This window comes from Lagopus muta, chromosome 2 (assembly GCF_023343835.1).
Source record: "Lagopus muta isolate bLagMut1 chromosome 2, bLagMut1 primary, whole genome shotgun sequence".
Classification (NCBI taxonomy): Eukaryota; Metazoa; Chordata; class Aves; order Galliformes; family Phasianidae; genus Lagopus; species Lagopus muta.
Genome location: NC_064434.1, coordinates 91,429,292 through 91,449,512, shown reverse-complemented (window position 1 = coordinate 91,449,512; position 20,221 = coordinate 91,429,292). Strand labels below are relative to the sequence as shown.

General features: G+C 42.7%; 1 protein-coding gene across 1 annotated transcript; it reads left to right on the top strand.

Moving 5' to 3' along the window:
• The first annotated feature begins 3,713 nt into the window (after positions 1 to 3,713).
• SLC30A10 (solute carrier family 30 member 10) lies at positions 3,714 to 13,372 on the top strand. The gene is made up of 4 exons (XM_048936858.1): positions 3,714 to 4,254; positions 4,461 to 4,544; positions 7,724 to 7,963; positions 8,695 to 13,372. The coding sequence occupies exons 1-4, from the start codon at positions 3,762 to 3,764 to the stop codon at positions 9,168 to 9,170; spliced, it is 1,293 nt and encodes a 430-aa protein (XP_048792815.1). The 5' UTR covers positions 3,714 to 3,761; the 3' UTR covers positions 9,171 to 13,372.
• Positions 13,373 to 20,221: the final 6,849 nt, after the last annotated feature.

The following is a 20,221-nucleotide window of genomic DNA, read 5'->3' as shown; positions in this document are numbered from 1 at the left end:
ATTCTTTTGTGATTCATCTTGCGGTCAAATTTATCTGTGACAGGAATTAACCACATTGCTTCAGTTTAGGTTAGTTATGGATTTTACCCAATATTCCTAATTTACAGAAACAAGCTTCACAAAAGCCCATCTTGCAAAGGCTCTCAGAGCAATTTACTGTGTGAAATGCAAACAAGGCTGTCACTGGAAGTGGAGATGCTTTGGGCTCTGTGTGAGAGGAGAAACACAAGTGCAAAGGTCCCATCTCACCCATCTGCTGGACTGTGGGCTTTTACAGATTGGGATGCTGTCTTTACATGTGACATGCTCGACATCAGCCTCATCTTTTTAGTGCAAGTGTACCAGTTTTCTCACTTTAGTCTCCAAGCGGCATGACTCTCCTTCCTGACGTACAGTTGTGTGGGTGTTTGTACCTTTCATCCTTTGGTTTCTTCCAGATAGTTCTTGAAATAGCTTTCATAAGTCATCTTACTTTTATGTTGGGTTGAAAAGTAATCTCACTTAGGACTTTGATAAGCACAATTAGCTGATCTCTCTTAATTATACTGTCCATAATTAATTCTTTATTTTGCATTTTTTTTAAAACTATCTAAATTCTATAGCAACACAAGGCTGTGAGTAATGTTAATTTTGCTCTTCATTCAGCAGTGGAAAAACGTGATTATTATTACTGCCGTTGTTACTGTCTAATATTTCCTAATATAGTGATATTCTCTTTTCCATGGCTGGTGATGGCTTCCTTGCAGAGAACAACTAAGTAGATGTTAACCTGCCATCTTGAAAAGTGGTAAATCAAGGTAGAAGTGATCACAGTCTACAAAAACATGAGTGGCAAAGGGAAGGCCAACTCACTGTTCGTTTCATCCTCTGAAACAAGAACTAAGGTACAGCAAAGGAAGTGAGCAGTATCTAGGTGCAAAACAGAGAGACAGAGATGGATGCTTCATGCTAGGATACATGTGTTGACACTGGTGAGTGAAAGGCTGGACAAATACATGGGAGAGCCAACAGTGTGCCCTAGAGGCCAAGAAGGCTAATGGTATCCCAGGCTTGTACTACAAAGAGTATGGCTGGCAGATGGAGAAAGGTGATCAACACCTGTACTCTGCCCTGGTGAGGCTACATCTGGAGTGCTGTGTCCAGTTCTGGGCTTCTCAGTTCAAGAAAAACAGGGATCTCCTAGAGAGTCCTGTGGATGGCCACAAAGATGGCCTGGAGCATCTCCTGTATGAGGAAAGGCTGAGAGACCTGGGGCTGTTCAGCCTGGAGAAGAGAAGGCTGTGGAAGGATCTTATCAGTGCTTATAAATATCTAATCAGTGGGAGGCAGGTGGTTGGGGCCAGGTTCCTTTCAGCGGCAATGGGCATAAGCTGGAACAAGGGAAGTTCCATATAAAACACAAGGAAGAACTTATTTACTGTCAGAATGACAGAGCACTGGAACTGGCTGCTCAGAGAGGTTGTGAAGTCTCCTTCTCTGGAGATATTCAAAGCCTGTCTGGATGCCTACCTGCTGTGCAACCTGCTGTAAGAAACATGCTAGTGGGGTGTTAAATCGAATAATTTCCAGATGTCCGTTCCAACTCCTACCATTCTGTGATTCTATGAGAATAAATCCATTGAAGGATATTAAATACAGAAATATCTAGCTCACAGACTTGTTTGTGCTGAAAATATTTTAAAAAATGGTAGCCTGGGCAAGCAGCATACATGCTTACCTTGCTTTGGCTGCTACCTGAGCATTTCATATGGCCATGAGTCGGGGTAGGCTGCTGGCTAAAGGGGCTGACTCCCTGTGAGACAATTAGCTTAAACACCCCTGTTCACTCTGTTTCTAAATATTTTGGCTTGAACAAGTCCTACTTAGGAGGTTTAGAAAAGGTTGTCCAGCCCTTTCTGTATTATTCATCGACTTCATTTTGAACTACAACACCGCTAGAAATCCTGCTGCTGTTGTTTCCTATCCCTAAACAGAAGCAGGAATTGGTAAAATTCTTACACATAAGGCAACCTTCCTTCTGAATGCCAGAGATGCACAGCACGCCTGTGAGCTCCAGCTTTTTCATGTGCCAGGTGTTCAAGTCCCTCTTTGCACCTCTCATCAGCAGTTTTAGATAGGGCTGACGTGACTGTGGTGCCCCGGTGAATGGACCTGGGGAGATAGAATGCGTGGGCTCCCAAGAGGCATTACGACAGCCACAGGGCAAATGGAGAGGCCTGCCTAAATAACTGGTCAGAAGTCAGGAAAGAGGAGAATGTGATCAGGTCCAAAGGAACACTGGCTAAGTGCTCAGAGGACAGAAAGTAGAACTGGGTGGGAGTAAAGGAGGAGGAAGGTTCAGCGCAAAGCCAAGGCTCTCAGCATGTGCTGCTCCTATCTTGTTCAGTGAGTCATCCTTAATTGTGCTCCATCCAATAGCACTTAGTCACAGCCTTATTTGGTGAAAATAACATTTTAGTGCTATTTCTTCAAAGCAACTACGATATTTTCATGTTTTTGAAGTGAGTTCCGGGCTCTGACACATTATAGTTTTCAAAGAGAATTAATGTCTGTTTTGCAGAGGAGGATTAATGATGTCCCAGCTAGCTTTACACACAGTTCATTCCAGTTCTATGCAGCTTCAGTGAATTGGGATTCAGTGATTTTTCTCATTGTAAAGTGCCAGAGGCAGCATTTGCTATCAAAGAAGATATAGTTGTCATATTTTTCTTCCTATCACTTGTATATGCTTTTATTCAGTCTCTTTTTTTTTTTTTTTCTTTCTTTTTTTTTCTCTCCCTTCTTTCTAGCTCAGTTATGCTGCTTTTTTATTTGGCACTACTCTTTAAAATCTCTCATTGCATGTTGGTAGATTTAATGTTACAGCTGCAATGTGTGTTGATGTAATTACACTACCTGCTCCACTACTGCATTTCTCTTTACAATAAGCTTTTTCTTTCTGATACATTTCTTTTCTGATGTCAAACAGAAAAAAACACTAGGGGATCCCAAGTCCTGAATAGGACCCCTGTAAATCTGATGGCATTAGTGGCATTAGCTGTTGTTTTTCAGGGTGGAGTAGCTGAGTATGGCCTAATCTTCTGGAGCCTTCTTTACTCAATCACCTGATTGCTCCCATCACTTTCCAATGCTGTGTGGTCACCAGCTTTCTTCTGACATTCGTGTGCCCAAGAACCACGGCAATTAAAAAGTCTAGAAAGAGAAGATCATAGAATGGCTTAGGTTGGAGGGGCCTACAAGGATCATCTCCTCCCCCAGCTGCAGGCAGGGCTGCCCAGGGCCCCATCCAACCTGGCCTCGAGCACCACAGCTCTATGGGTGCAGTGCCAGAGCCTCACCGCCTTCTGAGTACAGAATGTCTTCCTAACACCTATCCCAAATCTCTCCTCTTTTAGTTTAAATCCATTCCCCCTTGTCCTGTCACTATCAGGCTACACAAAAACTCGGTCCCCCTCCTGTCTGTAAGCTCCCTACAAGCACAAGAAGGCTGCAATGAGGTCTCCCTGTTGCCTTCTCTTCTCCAGGCTGACCAACCTCAGGCACAGGGCGCCGTGACGCCTTCCCCACAGCGGAACAGTTCGGGCCCCACGGCTGCCGCCTCCCCCAGCCCAGCCCCATCGCCGCGCTCCCCCGGTCCGGCGGGGCGGAGCGGGGCGGCGGGCGGGCGGGGTTGGGCGCGGGGCGGTGCCTGGCGGCGTTAAGGGCCGGCGGAGGCCGCGGCGGCGCTCCTAGCGCGGAGAGGGGCGCTGGTGTCTGCCGCCATGGGGCGGTACTCGGGGAAGACGTGCCGCCTCATCTTCATGCTGGTGCTGACCACCGGCTTCTTCGCGGCCGAGCTGGTGTCGGGCTACATGGGCAACTCCATCGCGCTGGTATCCGACTCGTTCAACATGCTGTCGGACCTCATCTCGCTCTGCGTGGGGCTGTCCACCGGGCGCATCGCCCGCCGCTCCCGCCGAGGCCCCCGCGCCACCTACGGCTACAGCCGGGCCGAGGCGGTGGGCGCCCTCAGCAACGCCGTCTTCCTCACCGCCCTCTGCTTCACCATCTTCGTGGAAGCCGTGCTGCGCCTCGCCCGGCCCGAGCGCATCGACGACGCCCAGCTGGTGCTCATCGTCGGTGCCCTGGGGCTGGCCGTCAACCTGGTGGGGCTGCTCGTCTTCCAGAACTGGGCCGCCTGCTGCCGCTGCTGCCACCGCTCCGAGACCCCTGCAGAGCGGGCGGTCGGGCCGTCGGATGGCACCGCCGAAGCAGGTGCCTCTCGGCTGCACCCCGATTTCCCCGTCCCGCTGTCCCCTTCTCCCCCGTCTCCGTGCCGTCTCACCTTGTACTTTGTGCTGGGGGAGGGAGCGCTGGGGCTGTGCTCGTCGTTCCCTTCTGAAAAGAACTTGGTTGTGAGGTTGATGTTTTTTCTGTTTGTAGAACTTATACACAACACAGCGTTTCTTCTTTGAATGCAGGTGAATCACCTAATGACCAAAAAAGCCCTGAGGAGGGGCCTGCGAGGAAAGTAGAGAAAAAGTCCGAAGCTTTGAACATCAGAGGTATGGTAACTAATGCTGTCTTAACGTTCAGCGCTTGCAGGCTGTGAGAGATAACGGAGTAACAGCGGTTGCTGTGATGCTGCCTTAGCTCTGAGTGATTGCGCTGTGATTCTTTTGATGACTGCGGCTGGGCTGTAATTCTGTCAGATGCGGGGTTTCATTCTGGGTGGTGCTGTGTGGAGCCAGGAGTTGAACTTTATAACCCTGGTGGTTCCCTTCTAGCTCAAGATAAATTCAATGGTTCTGTGGTCCTGACTTTTTGGAAAGGAGGCAAAGCTCCTTGCACTGAGCACAGGCTGCTACAGAACATATAGGAAGGTTAAGCAGGCATCTGTGAGGCTTTTCTTTGATGTCACTGCATGACTAGTTGAGCAGTTTTCCACTTCTAAATGCTTTTAGGCAGAAAAAAGAATTTATTTAAATTTAAATATATTTAAATTTATTTAAATAAATTGTTAGTAATCCCAAAGTTTGCAGTCAATATGAGCAGAAAGTTGCTGAAACTGGTAGCTCTGCATGTGTTTTTCCAGGTCCTTGAACTATGAACCTCTCCCTGAGAGAAGCTGGGGCAGTCATCTCCCTCTGTGTCTTGCTTTGGCAGCTGTCTTGTTATCTGCAGAGAGAAGCGTTATGGTTATTTCTCGGGATAAATTAACCAAGTCCCTTTGTATTTGTGTTTATATGCATATTGCCTGTTTCTCACAGGACCCAAAGTAGTATATTTCGTAATGACTTGTCCTTCGAGGAGAGAATTGCTACAAAGACGAGGACAGATTTCCTATGGCTGCATATCAGCATCTGAGGAGATGTGATGTTCCTCTAGAGCCGTGTGGGTTGGCGTCACATGATTTCAGCCTCAGAGGCTGTCATCGCAGTGAGGCACCCAGCTTTTAGATGTGCGTGTCTGTCCTTCAGATGTGTTTTCAGAGTTATGCAAACATGTGTGTAAGGGAGGACACCTTGCAAACTACACCACATGCTAGAGGAATGTTTGCCTGAATAGCTAAGCATAAGCACTGCTGGATTTTATGGTGTTAGAGTGCTAAGTACTGGAGCAGACTGTCATCTTCAGGGGTGGAGAAAAGGAGAATAAGAAACCAACAAATATATTTTAGGGAAGTCTTTGCTTGTCTGAACGATGGTGTTTCAGTATTCTGATACTGAAAAGTGTCAAAAATGTCTGTAGGATGAGGAGGGTTTATATCAATTATTTTAAGATACCAGTGTTTGATTTGTAGAAATAGAATTATTCAAAATCTGCTTTTGTTTTGCTACTGTAAGTTACTTATATAGCTATAATCACTTGGTAAAAAGTTTGTATGTTGCAGAGTCAGGGCCACCCTGAAAAGCATGGCTGGGCAGAAAGGTTGGTAGAACAGTAGCTTCCATGGCTGTGAGAATGTTAGGAACAGGAATCCAGATATTCTGCATATCTAGATTAATTACTGTAGTCTAAGAGTATTCCTTTTTGCATCTTGAGCACATGCAGAATAGCTCAGACTTTGCCACACAAGCTGCTGGGAGCTATATTATCTATAATTTCATTGTATCAGCTTTATTTAATAAAAAAACAAAACCCTTTTCTTTTATAGCCATAGCTTTGGTGACCTATGGAAATGGGTTCATTATATGATGCATAACCAAGCCATTTGTATTAATCAAGTTAACTCTGCCTGTCAGTTCAATAAGGATTTTCCAAACTCAGTACGCTCATTTCTAATATATCAGAATTGAAGTGCTTACTTTATTTCTTAATTCAAAAAATGTCTTCCTGAAACATTTCTTTAGACCTCAGCTCTCTTGTTAGTTACTGTAGAAATTGCATCCTGCCTATCCCTCTTGTTAGTGCAGCAACCGAGGGCACACGCTGAATCCAGATTATTTTATAAATGAAAGAGGAAACACTGCAACACTGTTACGGCCAATAAAACCCTGTGGGAGTTTGCCAAATGGGACAGAGCTCTCCTGACTACAGCAAAAAGAGCTGGGTGCAGTGTGTAGTGTATCCCAGTGATTCCAAGGAATTCCAGTAACTTTTGCCTGTGTTCCCCATGCAGAGGGTCCGTGTTCCTGCCCAGAGCCAGCATGAAGCAGCAGTGTGGATGTGGTTCTAGCTCTAAAAAAATCCCAGTGCCCAGCATTTTAAGAGCTTGAACTCTAAGGTGTATTTTAGAGGAGTTTCGTAGAGAAACTTTTAGCAGTTTCTCTAGCCTGGAGGGAGGGAGTACGTTGGATAGTACATTGGAAGTAGCTTTGGAAAGTGCTTGTATAAGGGATATTAAAAGGAATTTAACTGTATTGTTCTGTCGCTTGCTCTGAAAAATAAGTATAGTCAAATAAATCAACATCATATTTAGAGATGCTACAGATTAGGCATGGGTTGGAATTAAGTCATGAGTCTGAATAGTAACGACTGAGGAAAAATGGGGTATTTTGTGGTAATGACAAGAAGAGGCAAGATTATGTGGAGAAAGAAATTAAGAACAAAAGTTGTACTTACAGTACTGTAAATTTGTAGCAAGAACACTGCTTCATTACTCTTGAATCACAGCTGAAAGTGTGCTACTACAAGAGCTTGTTTGTCTTCACCTTGAGTACAGCCAACTGTTGAACCAGATTCTGATCTTTTTTGAGTCTGAGGACTAGTAGTTTTGGTAGGAAAAGGTTTTAAACTAGTAATTGAGTTTGATCCAAAAGCCTGGAGTGTGGGAGTCACTTGAAACCATAAGAATGGGTACTGTTTAGTTTTCACTTTTGTAGTTTATGGGGGGTTTCAACAGAGCGGTAGAAACTGATGGAGGAGAATAATTATAAGTTCCTGGATATGGTCTCTCTGACTAACTTAGCTTCCGGGGTAGAATTGGTAGGGTTTAGTCATCAACTTTTAATTGAGAATTGAGATTGAATGTGCCAGGATCTCTACATAATCTGGGCATTTAGGCAAAGACACGTTTTGTTGCCATGGCACTGCAGTTGAATTACATTTGCTAGCGTGCCCTAGTAATGCATCCTATTTACAGAGCTGTGTTTCAGAGTCAGTACTTTCTTTGCTATGTTGTTCTCAAAGCTGTAACTGAAAACTCCAGTTATGATGTGAATGTTTGGAATATTGCACCTTTTTTTTTTTTTTATGGGGATGGGCGGAGAAAAAGACTAACGGAAGCTGTCATTTATTTCAGGTGTTCTTTTGCATGTTATGGGAGATGCACTTGGATCTGTTGTTGTGGTAATTGCTGCTACAATCTTCCAAGTGCTTCCTCTGGATGCTAGTGCTCCCTGTAACTGGCAGTGCTACATTGATCCAAGTCTGACAATAATTATGGTGTTCATAATCTTGTCTTCGGCGTTCCCACTCATCAAAGAGACCTCAATTATTTTGTTGCAGATGGTTCCCAAAGGTGTTAATATGCAACAACTGAGTAAGTCACATTTGTTGTTGAAATGCTATTAATTTTAATGATGTATTTCAATGCGTGTGTTATTTCTGGAATGACATGTTTGGATTATTTACTCATAATAGTTCTAAATACTCCAGAACTGTGAAATAGTTGCATGCCTGTATCCTAGCAACATGACTCAAATCTCTCTGGATTACTGAAAGCATGTATTTTGAGAATGTGGTACTCCAACAATACATCAAAAATACCCAGTCTTGAGCTGTTAATGCTTTGTGTGGAGTGATTGTGAAAGAAACTGCACTGAATTATAGTATTTCTCAACACTACAGCAGGGTCTTCTTGAAAGGCTTCCAAAACAACTTAGAAAATTCCATTAAGACTGCTTACATTTGTAGTTCTCTGGCACTGTTTGCACTGGTTAGTTGTAGTGTAGTGGGTCTTTCTGGAATTCCACATGCTCAGGATTAAACAAATCAGAAAATATGGGCCTTAGCCGAGAAAGTGCTGTTCCAGCACTGTTGCTACAAACTGAAGATAAATGGTCCTTGGGCAGAGATGTGCCCAAAAAGAAGGCAAGGGCCTGCTTATGTATTCATAACACTAGGTGAATAGTGTTTGTGAACCAAAAGCAGTGGGTAAGAGCTGTACTTAAGAAAATACTGCTTGGAGACTGCTGCTTTTGGAGTAGTTCTCAACGAGAACTAACCAGCACACCACCACACATTCTAACACCTTTCTCTTATGTTTTCCAGCTGACAGGCTAGCTTGCATCCCAGGGGTTAGCAGCCTTCATGAGGTGCATGTGTGGGAGCTTGCAGGTGGCAAGAACATTGCTACTCTTCATGTCAAGTGCCAAACACCTACTGATTACCAAGATGCTGCCTATAAAATACGGAAGGTTTTCCATGAAGCAGGGGTTCACTCTGTGACCATCCAACCTGAGTACATTGACCACAAGACCTCCAGTCTCCTGTGCAGCTCACCTTGCATCTCAAAAACTTGTGACTCTCAGCTCTGCTGCAGTCAACAGGACGCACCACTGGTTAAAACTAATGGCTATACTGAAAAAAATGATAGCTGCCTTTCTGCACAGCGTAAAGAAAATGGTTCAAGTAAAAGTGATATTGAAATCCATGTTGACTCTCCACTGGCAGAGAATGGTGTTAAAGACATGAAAAATGGCGAAATGTCTGATGATAAGTCACAGTTGAGCAGTACACGTTTTTAAACAGTTCTGTCTACTCTGAAAAATGTTTTCATAGAATAAATGTGGCCAGGCAGAGAAGTGTGTCAGCAGTGGTTGTAGCTGAAGGTGGTATGGCAAAAAGATTTCTGTGCTGTAGCTGTAAACCAAAATACACCAAAAAAAGCATGCATCTGAGATGAGGCTCAATATTTCCATAAAATGTGTTGCGTTCATCTAAGACTTTTTTCTGATACAGCCTAGCACAGTTCCTAATCAAACTGTGTGTTTGTTCCTATTGCCTGAATGGGCAAGGTGTATTGTTGTCTACCCTGATGCTTGCAGTGTATGGCCAGTACCACTGGGAATGAAAACGAGCTGCTGCCTGAGAGCTCTGTAGCAAGTTAATGATTGTACTGGGCTGAAGTACTCTGTGTTTATAATGGACTTAAGCAGAGATGTTTTACTGATCCTCAGAACCAACTTTGCATATCCAGTAACTTGTGCTTCTGAAGCTTGTGAACGAAACTAAGGGTGCCTGAATGATGGGAGAGCACTCGGGAATAGTTGGCTTGCATTATTTTCTTGACTTCTGTGTTTGGGGGTGGAGCAGGAAATGGTCTTACTTCTCTATTAGTAATACTGGAACTTTAGCCTAATCACAGATACTCGATGCTTAAGAACATGCACTGTGTCATGAAAGTAAGGAATTATTTAGCCTTGTCTATATTGATTCTAACAGATAAAAATGCAAGCAATCATCCAATTAACTTTTGATCTAGTTCACTGTTGTGATTGCACAACTCAGTTCTTACCCTTCTCCTCCCTTCCGAACAACAGAAGTTGAAACAGAAATGATATTAATTCATTACCGTGGGGAACGATTGCAGTATATTTAATTCTAGCATCTGTCCTTATCCCTGCTGAACAAATAAACTAGTCTGTCTATTATGAGTAGTTGCAAACTCTGCAATTCTATTACTGGGACAGTTTTATATTCACTGAGAAATTCCATTTGAAGCTTTATAAAACAATGTTATCACTTAGAGGGAACTTTTTTAATATTAAAAAAAGAACAAATGTGGGAGCTTTTTCTATTTTATTCCTAATTATTTGTTGATTTATTGAAAAAAATCTAAGCCCTCCCTCTGCCCAGTTGTGCATGCCCAGTCACCAAATGTTGGATTTTGGTTCTGCTCTCTAGCTTTTTGGGAGAGGGATTCCCACTACCTAATCTATGCTGAGTGTAGTTCTTAGCCTCCAGAAGCTTTCAAATACATTTTTGCAATTGAAAGCAGCTTTTCAGTGCTCCGTGTGGCCTGGACAGGCTATTTAGGTAGCTATTCCTGAAGACATCTTTGTAAAATAGCGGTATCTTTAACTCAGGGACAAAACAGTAGAAAGGGCAAATCAATCCCCTGCTGGGCTGGGGAAATACTGGGGCTTCCTTGCAAGGCTGGCTTGGAAGCAGACAAGTCCTTAATAAGGATGATTACATTAAATCAATGAATATTCAAACACACAGCAGGGTATTTTGCTGCTTGGAAAATTGTGTTTACTCGAGCAGTGTGATAACAGCTTAAATTGCACACTTCTAGTTTGTATTTACCCTTCTTGAGCAGTTCCTGGATGAATTAAAGTATTCATAGCCTTTATGATGGGTTTTAAATATAAAAATTGATCTGTATCCTAATGCTATTAAAACCTTCATCCTCCCATTCTGTTTGATCCTGTTTGCAGCTCTTGCACAAATTATGAAAATCAGGAAGCATTACAGCAACTGCCCTGCTCTTTGAGAGGATGTGAAGTAAGACAGCCCTTACTTCAGGTTTCTTGTCCTCATTTTTGTCTGCGATGAGATCTAAATGGAGGGGCTTAGATTTCAATAACAAATACATAGGTTTATTTTCTGTGAACTGGAATAGAAGGCTCCCAAAATGTCAACAAAATCTGTGCAGGAATTTACAGCTCACATGCTCTCTAAAACAAGCAACCTTTCTTAATTATGCATTTGTCTCTTAAATCAGGTAATCTTTTTATATATGCATTTTATTAAATGGTTTAAAGGTTGGAGTGTCAGTATAGTTTTACTCTGGAATTAGAGAAAATGAGTGTGTGTAATGTTGGGCATTTGATGAAATACACCATCTTCATCTTTCCAATGTTTATTGAAACAGTGGTTATCTTTTTAAGTTTTTGAAGTGTTGTAACTTGAAAATACAATGAAGTAACATAAACAGTTTTTCTTGTCTGGTTGAATGTACTGTGAATAAATAGGAAAATACCAAGGACTGTAGAAATCTTCAGGTCTAGAAAATGAGCAAATTAAAAAACAAAGCAGTTTTATTAGCAAGCAAAGCCAGCAGAGCTATGTCAGTGATGAGGTGAACCTTGCTTTTTTTTCCATGCAGGGCCTGTCAGGGTACCCAGCGAAGGTTTTTGACCTGGTATCCTTGCCTTCCTTTCAGCTCAGCAACAAAATGTTTTTCTCCTGTTTCAAATGTGTGGCGGGTGGTGTGCTCTGCTGGGTGGTCCTTTTCTATTTTGATAGATGACATCATTCCAATCAGTGTGTATTTTGTTTTGGCTAATTTCCCTTAATTTCTTGGTGTTCCAATGCTCTTGAAGTATGCTTACCTCATTTTGAAGTACAATATACTTCAATATTTGCACTTACTTATGGGCACTTGTTCTAAATTCGGCTTTGTAGCATATTGCATTGTCATAAATTTTCCTTCCTGTCCTGTTAAACTTAATTGCTTTATTTCTCCCTCCAATTCAGTGATGGAAAAGTTCTGACTGCTGCGGATGGATTGCACAAACTTTTCTCTTCAAGTACTCCCTTCTGAGTGCACCATCACAGTACTCAGTTTCTCTTGTAGTGATTTTTTTTTTCTCCTTCCCACCTATCCATCACTGCTCTTAGGTAAGGAGGTAATTTTCAAACATGTAGTCGTGTTATGTGATCCTCTGATCTATAACATGTGGTCCTCATGATCCATGAGCCATACATGTGACCTACTTGTAGGGCAACAGAACATTTACTAGCCTTAGCAATAGTTCTGGAGAAAGAGTTAAATCTGGAACAAATTCACATGGCAATGAACGCAAAGGCAATTGGCTGGCTTTCATCATTATGAGCCTTGTTTGAATGGAATTCAATTTTTTGTCGCCTTGTCATATGTTCTTTCATCAAACACGTACATTCAATTACAACTCTCCAAAGTGCAAATCTTACCTTTGCTCTTCTGTCTCAAGAAAAATAACATGGCTTTTTTTTTTTTTTTTTTTTTTTTGGACCTGTAACTAAATCATTATATTTTTTTTCCTCTTAATGTTCATATTTATTCTTAATCTTTAGAATAGTAGATCAGTTTTGCTATCCTTCTGGTCATGAGCATGTACCTATAATATGATTTAGAATACCTCTTTCGTGTACTTATTGGTTTAATTTTTGCACTTCATATTATGCAAGTTCACCCCCTTTGGTTTTGCTGCACAGGGTACTTTATCATTGCAAACGGATTGTTGACCTTGCTTAGTTCTTCTCACACTTTCCCTTTTTCCTGCTCTACTTTAATACTTTCCTTTCTGAATGTTCCCTTTTATTCTGAATCCGAGGTGGATGGATGGATAGTTTGATGTCAGTTGTTCCAAGGAGCATTTAATGTCCTTTGGTCTGTGTAGAAGTCTGCTGTTTAAGGAGTCATATGATTGAGATTATATGTATTTAAATTCCCCTGCACTCCACTGGAAACATCTTTTTCAAGAAAGTTGATTTCTGAACCTGCAAAGGTATCATGAAATCAGAGATGTTTGTTAGTCTTTCATTAACACTTTAGGAGAAAATCTGGATCTCTCATTAGAAAAATGAGTAGAGGGGACAATTCTGAAAAGATAATCCAAGCACTATGAAAATTTCTATAGGTTTCTCTTATTCTGCTGTACAATGGAAACACTTTTTGTTAAATACTTTATTTAAGTAGTGATGCTTTGGTTTGAGGATGTTACTGTATGAAGTTGTTACACGTATGGAGTTATGTTGCTTAGAACTTCTTCCAGTTTTTCTTTTCATGATGTGATTTAAATACTGTGCCAAAATGTAATTTTCTTGATTGCCTAACCAATGAGTTGTAAATCTTGCTATGGTTTTATTCACTGTTAATGAAAAATGGGAAGTTTGATGTACAGTTATATTTGTTTTCCAAAATGAAGTTTGAATGTGTTGTAAATAAAGTGCATTTTTAAATAAATTGCCCGTTGTTCTGTTTAATGTATGGTAGCAATGGAGAGCTGCTGTCAATTTGGACTACTTTGAGTAAAGTTTCCCCCTAACCCAGGAGCTTACTAATGTAAATTTTGTTATGCATTTAGATGAAGAGTGGACACATACCCAGACACTTTTCATTTGCAAGCAGTCCAGCCTCTTCTAACAAAGGAGTGAGTTTTTAGCTCACAATAGACTCTCTAAATGGGTATCTTGGCTGCAACCTAGTACAGGTGCTGTGTTGCTACCTAGTTCTGCTAGTTGATGCTTCTGATTCAGTGTTTAGCCTCTCCCCAGATCTCCTGTTTTCTCTGTCGGTCAGCTATGTGGTATAAGGTACTTGGAATTCAAGGTCTCCTCCTCCACGCTGAGGCCCCTACTCTGTATCTGTGTCCTCCTTGTGCAGACTTTTTTTGTTGTTGTTGTTGTTGCTGCATGCTGTATGTGTGGGTTTAGTCACATGCCTGTCTGTAGGAATATTTTAGGAGACTGCTTTGGATTCCCCACAGCTGGGTACACAGTATTTATCTTGAAATTATTTCTGACGTGGTGGAGAGCCTGACCTGTTCTGAAATTGTAGTAGGAAGTGGGGAAATGCTGGTGGTCACAAAAGGGTGATGAATGGTCAGTCAAATTCTCTGTCAAAGTTAGAGCACAGCCAGGATGAAGTTGGTGATTCTTCTAGGACAAAGTGGAGATTCAGTAAACTTGAGAGTAGGAGATAAAATGTTGGTAGGAGGTAAAATGTTGAGAGAGGTGTGTCCTGTGGTAAGCAGTCAGCCTCTGGCTCTTTGAGGTCACAAGCTTTGCCCTTTGGCACAAAGATGAAATTTACTGTTGAGTCTTAACTGAGTTTTACTGGCACAGTAAAATCTAGGTGTACAAGCATAGTCGTATGCTCAGCACGAGCTCTCCAGAGCAGTCTGGAAGTTGCAGTGCCTTTGAAGTGTGGTCCCTTGATCTGATGAGTTTCTTTTTCTGTGGGATAGCAAATGCACTGTCTGATGGAAAAAGCACGTATATTAGTCTACAGACTTGGCAGGTATTTGAATAACTGTGAAGTGTTATTGTCTATTTTAGTTAAGCATTATTGATTACTTGTCTAATAGGGAAGCAGTATCAACTTCTATAATAGTAGAGTGTTATCAACTACTTCTGTAGTAGCACATTAAATACATTGGCATAGTACAGCTTGCATATTGTCCACTTCAAAAGAGGGTGGCTGCCTGATAACAGCCAATTGCAGGAGGGTCCTTGACTCTGGACTGTGCCCGGGAATTGTTTGGGAGAGCGCTAGTTGGCACAGGCTGTGAGATGTTTAAACAGCTTACTAATGCATATGGTCATGGTTCAGTGCCTGAAATGTCCCCAGACTCTGTTTAATTTTTTAATCAATATGTGGCCTTCAGACACTGAGCCTCTGCTGTGTAACAAAGGTAGCAGTGCTGCAGACCGCAAAGGAGGTGAGATTGGTGCTGGTTTCTTGGGACATTAGTAGATCTGGCAGCCAGTGGGGCCAAAAGCATTGCTCTCCTCCTACGTCTATGCCTTGCTGTATCAGTGCAGGGTGGACTGGGAGGGGAAAGGCTGCTGGCATCAGCAATGCACATATGGCATGCAGATAATGCTATCACTGCAGTAGCTTGCATGAAAACAAGAAGTGCAAGACAAGTGTCACGTTGATATGGCACTGCACTTTGCTTTACCTGCTACCAGTCCTAGTAATTTTTTATACTTATTTTTATGGCGTTCACCCATTTTTAATAAATCTCTGTATTTGATTGACCACATATTGCTGCCCATCCTTTTGGGAGGAGATGGCAGTGGAACGATGGCACAGGACTTTGCAGTATGTATAGGGAAAAATGAATTCATGTAGACCTTATACAAGTCTTCAAAATGACTCAGGAGGCTCTCAAGACAGTGTACAGTAAGTTTGATGGTTAAAGGATGACACAATTCAAGAGAAAGAAAACAACCCTTTTTTTTTTTTTTTTTCCAAACCTTAGAAATTAATCTTGTGTCTGGTGCAGATGAGCAGATCCCTCAAGTCTTGAGACAGGAAGCACGCCAGGCTATTGCAGATGAGCACAACAAATATGAAATCTTACAGAAATTGCTTTAAGTAGCAATTTCTCTTTAAAATTGCTGTGAACTAGGGATGTTATCCTTTGCTTGCCCTTATTGCTCACAGGCAGTATTTTTTTCATGGCATGGTTTGCCTTAAGAGGCCAGCAGTGTGCAGGATGTACCCCATGGCAAATTACCCACTGGCCATCCCTGCTGCTCTTGTACTTCAAAAAGAGGTGCAGCATTTGAACCCAAATGATTCTGGGACACTGCTGCCTGGGGATCACCTTTCTCTTGTGAATGTCTCCAGCATCATGTAATTTCTAAGACTTAAACTGGACAGACCTAAATTATCTGGATATAGCTTAATAAGTCATGGTGCAGGAAGACAATTGGGATGCCCAGCATAACTGTGAGCTTGGGAGGGGTACCTTGAGAAGCTGCTCCCAAGCTGCTCCATGCCAAAGCCCCACAGATCTTTTCCCTTTTGGTCCATCCAGCAGAATGCAGTGGTACTTATGTTGTCCTGCTGAAGGAAGGGACAGGAAAGAAGGGCACTGAGGCATGAAGATGCAACTTGCAATGTGCTGAGGCTTTTTTATGATTTCCCTTAATTTTTTATTATTTCCCTTAACACCTGTTGTCTATAGATGTGAGCATTTTTGTCTGTGGTTTGTCGCTGCCATCTTTACTATTTAGTATCCACAATATCAAATGAATGGTTACCCAGAGAGGTGGTGGATGCCCTGTCCCTGGAGATACTCAAGGTCAGTCTACATGGGGCTCTGAACACCTGATGGAGTTGTAGGTGTCCCTGTTCATTGCAGAGAGTTGGACTAGATGGCCTTTAAGGGACTCTTCCAGCCCAAATGGTTCTATGATGACTGTATGAAATCTGATCTTAACCAAGCAGCTCCTTACATTCATGATGCCAGTAAGTCCGCCCATCTCCTGCTAGCCATGCTGGGCTCTGCTTCTCCAGCAAACACACTGGTGATTTTGGGTAGCAAGACTGTGCCCTCCAGCAGGCTGAGCATTGCTGTGCTGGTCGTTCTTTAAAATTTGCTTAAATAGTATATATTTCTGGCTGAAGTCAAAGGCTTCTCCTAATTATATTTGCAACCCCCAACGAGCACTTATGTTTCCTTCCAAAAGACAAATAGTGGCTCTCTCGAGCACTGTGTCCTGGCCAAAGAGCAATGGTGTAAGGCAGTGGCAGAGGGGGGCCATGGGGTGCAAAGCAGAGCCCTTTCAGAGGGCCTGGGAGCTTGGCAGTGTGCCTATGCCATGCACAGAGCTAACATAGCTGAGGGAAGCCTTCTTGTGATGGGATACGTGCACTCACTGCAAAAAGCCGCTGAAGCGGAGGTGGCCTGGAGGCTGCCCTAAGTGACAGAGGAGAGCAGGCTTATGTTGTTTCCGTGGCAAGTGCTACTGAAAGGGAGATGGCAGGGAGAGTCTGAGAAGAAAGCTTGTTATTCTGTAGAGCACACATGCGCTTATGTGTGTATATATGAGCGTACTTCACGTATACTGCCATACATAGCTGTCACCGTTTTATCACCCAATAAGATCAGTCGGTTCATGAGGTTCATGCTGATTTTCATTGTTCTGATTGATTTGGGTGGAGAAGGGCATAAAAGCGGACTTTCAATGCTAGTGAGGTCTCCGTGGGAGGGAAAACCGAAAGGGCTGCAGGAGGCAGTGGAAGGTAGTTGGCAGTTGCCTAGGGGAAGTCCTCCTGCAGCTTGGTTCAGGGGGATCCAGTAGGCTGCTGCTCCTGCAACGCATTTCTTGTCTGGCAACCACTCCTTAATACAACACACTCTTATCACTCTCCTCAAGCCATCAGTCCCTGCTCCACCCAGGCTCTATCTGGGGGCTTCCAGCTCAGCTGACCCTTTCGATTATTTGCCTTCCCCCTGCTCTTTCTTCTCAGATTCCTTCCCCTCTCTAGTCTCCTTTTTCCCTTGCCCACTCATCCAGGGCTGCTCTTCTTTCATTGCTGACACTGCAGTATTTGTTCCTGCACCGCTTACCACCCAGCTTTTGTTGTCTGTCTGCTTTGTGTTCTCCTCAGCTTAGATAAGGATAAGCAGGAAAGATGCTATACAGAGCCCTTTTCAATTTTTCCAGCTGTTCCTCTCTGTGTTAAGGGAGTTTGGAAAAGTTGAAAATTGGAAAGAGTTCAGCACAGCCAAGTCTAGGACTGAAATGAGCACTTTGCTCAAACACTAACTCGTTCTTGACAGAGCTGGGTTTCAGTTCTGTCAGTTGGATGGGATATTTGAGACAACTTACAGCGGAGAGGTGTGTTTTAAAATAATAATAATAATAACAATGAATAGAAAAGGTAGGAGTAATTAGTTTCAAGCCATTTGGAGAAGGAGATCAATACAAAGAGCCCGCAATAATGTTCGTTAAGGAAATACTTGTGAAGTCTCAAAAATTTTGTGAAGAACCAGGCAAATTAAGGGCTGCAGGAAGAATTTCATCCCAGAGAGAGCTGCAAGGAAGCTGACCTGCAACCAGCCAGCTGCATCACAGCAGCAGTGCTACACCAAGCATAGAAAGTCACTAAGAAGCCAAAAGTCCAGACAGCTGTGGTGTCCCATCCCTGCAGGTGCTCAAGGCTAGGTTGGATGGGGCTCTGGGCAGCCTGAACTTGTGGGGGCAGCCCTGCCCATGGCTGGGAGTGGGGCTGGATGAGCTGTAAGGTCTCTTCCAACCTAAGCCATTCTATGGCTCATTGATTGTCTCCAGATATCAAAACCATTCTGGAGAGCTTGGAGTGAATGTAAATCAATGTGAATGCCACAACAACCCCAGACAATGCTACAGACTAGAGGCAGAGTGAATGGAAGACTGAGTGGAAGAAATGTGGGTGTTGGTCAGCACTCAGCTGAACATGAGCCAGCAATGTGCCCAAGTGACCAAGAAGGCCAGTGGCATCCTGGCTGGTATCAGAAATAGAGGAGCCAACAGGAGCAGGGAGATGATCATCCCTCTGCACTCAGCTCTGGTGAGGCTGCACCTTGAGTACTCCATTCAGTGCCAGACTCCTCACTGCAAGAAAGACATCGAGGCCCTGGAGCACGTCCAGGGAAAGGCAACAAAGCTGTTGAGGGGTCTGGAGCACAAGTCTTATGGGGAGCGATTGAGGGAGCTGGGATTTTTCAGTCTGGAGAAGAGGAGGCTGAAGGAAGATATCGTTCTCTGCAACTGCCTGAAAGGAGGTTGTGGTGAGGTAGGAGTTCCCTCTCATCCTGTTTCTAGTTAGAGAGGGTCCTCTACTCTTGCTCACCCAGGGAAGATTCAGGTTGGAAATTAGGAAGAATTTAATTTCTGAAAGAGTGGCAATGCACTGCAATGGGCTGCCAAGGGAGGTGGAGGAGTCATTGTCCCTGGAGATATTCAAGAAACATTTGGATGTGGTACTAAAATACATGGTTTTTGGTAGAACTGGTGGTAGGTGAATGGTTGGGCTAGATGATTTTGGAGGTCTTTTCCAACCTTGGTGACTTTATGATTCTAAGGATGCATCCGTGTGTGCCTCTTGATATCAACTACTTGTGTCAGTGGAGAGGAAAGCAAGCAGGTGTTGGGGTTGAGTTACAAAAGCGATTTATTTGTGCTCTTTACTCAGTGCCCTTAAGGATATGTGCCTTAGCATAAACTTCCTGACCCCTGAGGAACCGCTGTTGTCTCGATAACAAGCATTAACAATGCGTTAATGCTTATAATAACATTTTGTATGGTAAAAGATTGTCAGGATTTACAACTTTGAACCTGTTATCCTCAACCTGATTAATACAATTGTATTTACTGAAATGATTGCAAGGGCACTTCTCTCAAGATAGGTAACTATTCTGGTATGAATAATTAAACAATTATGGCTAATTTAACTGCTGGCATACATTTTAAAATAAAACAGATCTTGAGCAAAGATTCCAGGCACTTAGCCTTTCACTCCAATTAATTAAAAATGAAGTTCTTCTGGTCTGTAAGGGTGATGATTCTTCCGTCTCTGAAAACATGGACATGGCAAGATACGTGGAAATGAACCACATGAACCTCTACTGTATCACTCACAACTTCTGCTCATTTTATCCAACTGATACAATTCCTCTATCCTCTGAGGTTGGTTTTTTTTTTTTCCTTCTTCTGGGCTTTCATTGATAAGACTTTGTGAAATAGGCCAAATTCTGTTTGTGCAGCTGAGCATTGTAAAGAAACTCTCTGAAGCTGTTTGAATGTATACTGAAGAGTAAATGTTTAAAAATGTTAATCTCTATAGAAACGTCCTAAAGTTTATTGCACTTAATATTGTGAATTGTTCTCTTATTAGGAAAGCAACTGAGAATCAGCGAAGGTCAGAGCCCTGTTTTGCCAGACATTCTATAAAAAAAGCAAGCCATGAATGCTGTTTTTTGAGCTAATGAGTTTGGAATGTAGACAATATTCTCAAACTGCCTGTCAATTAATTAATAATTGTTTTTTTAATGTGAGTTTTGCATTTAGCAGGGTGTGATCCAGGTGGTCTAGCTTAGGTGAAAGGGATCTAAGGAGCATGTGTAACTTTTTGATTGCTTCATCTTGACTTCGATCTTCATGATATTGAGTCAAATTCAAGTTACAACATCAGAATCTATGTGTGTAGGTATATTTTAATCACAGAACTCAATGATTTCGGTAACTGTGCAAGTAGCTTAGGATTAGTAAAGAGACTAAGAAGTTCATGAGTCCAATCTTCGGCTTG

Coding starts and splice junctions, on each gene's coding strand:
- SLC30A10 (XM_048936858.1), top strand. CDS start 3,762: ATGGGGCGGTACTCGGGGAAGACGTGCCGCCTCATCTTCATGCTGGTG. Junction 4,255..4,460: donor GGATGGCACCGCCGAAGCAG/GTGCCTCTCGGC, acceptor CTTTGAATGCAG/GTGAATCACCTAATGACCAA. Junction 4,545..7,723: donor CGAAGCTTTGAACATCAGAG/GTATGGTAACTA, acceptor CATTTATTTCAG/GTGTTCTTTTGCATGTTATG.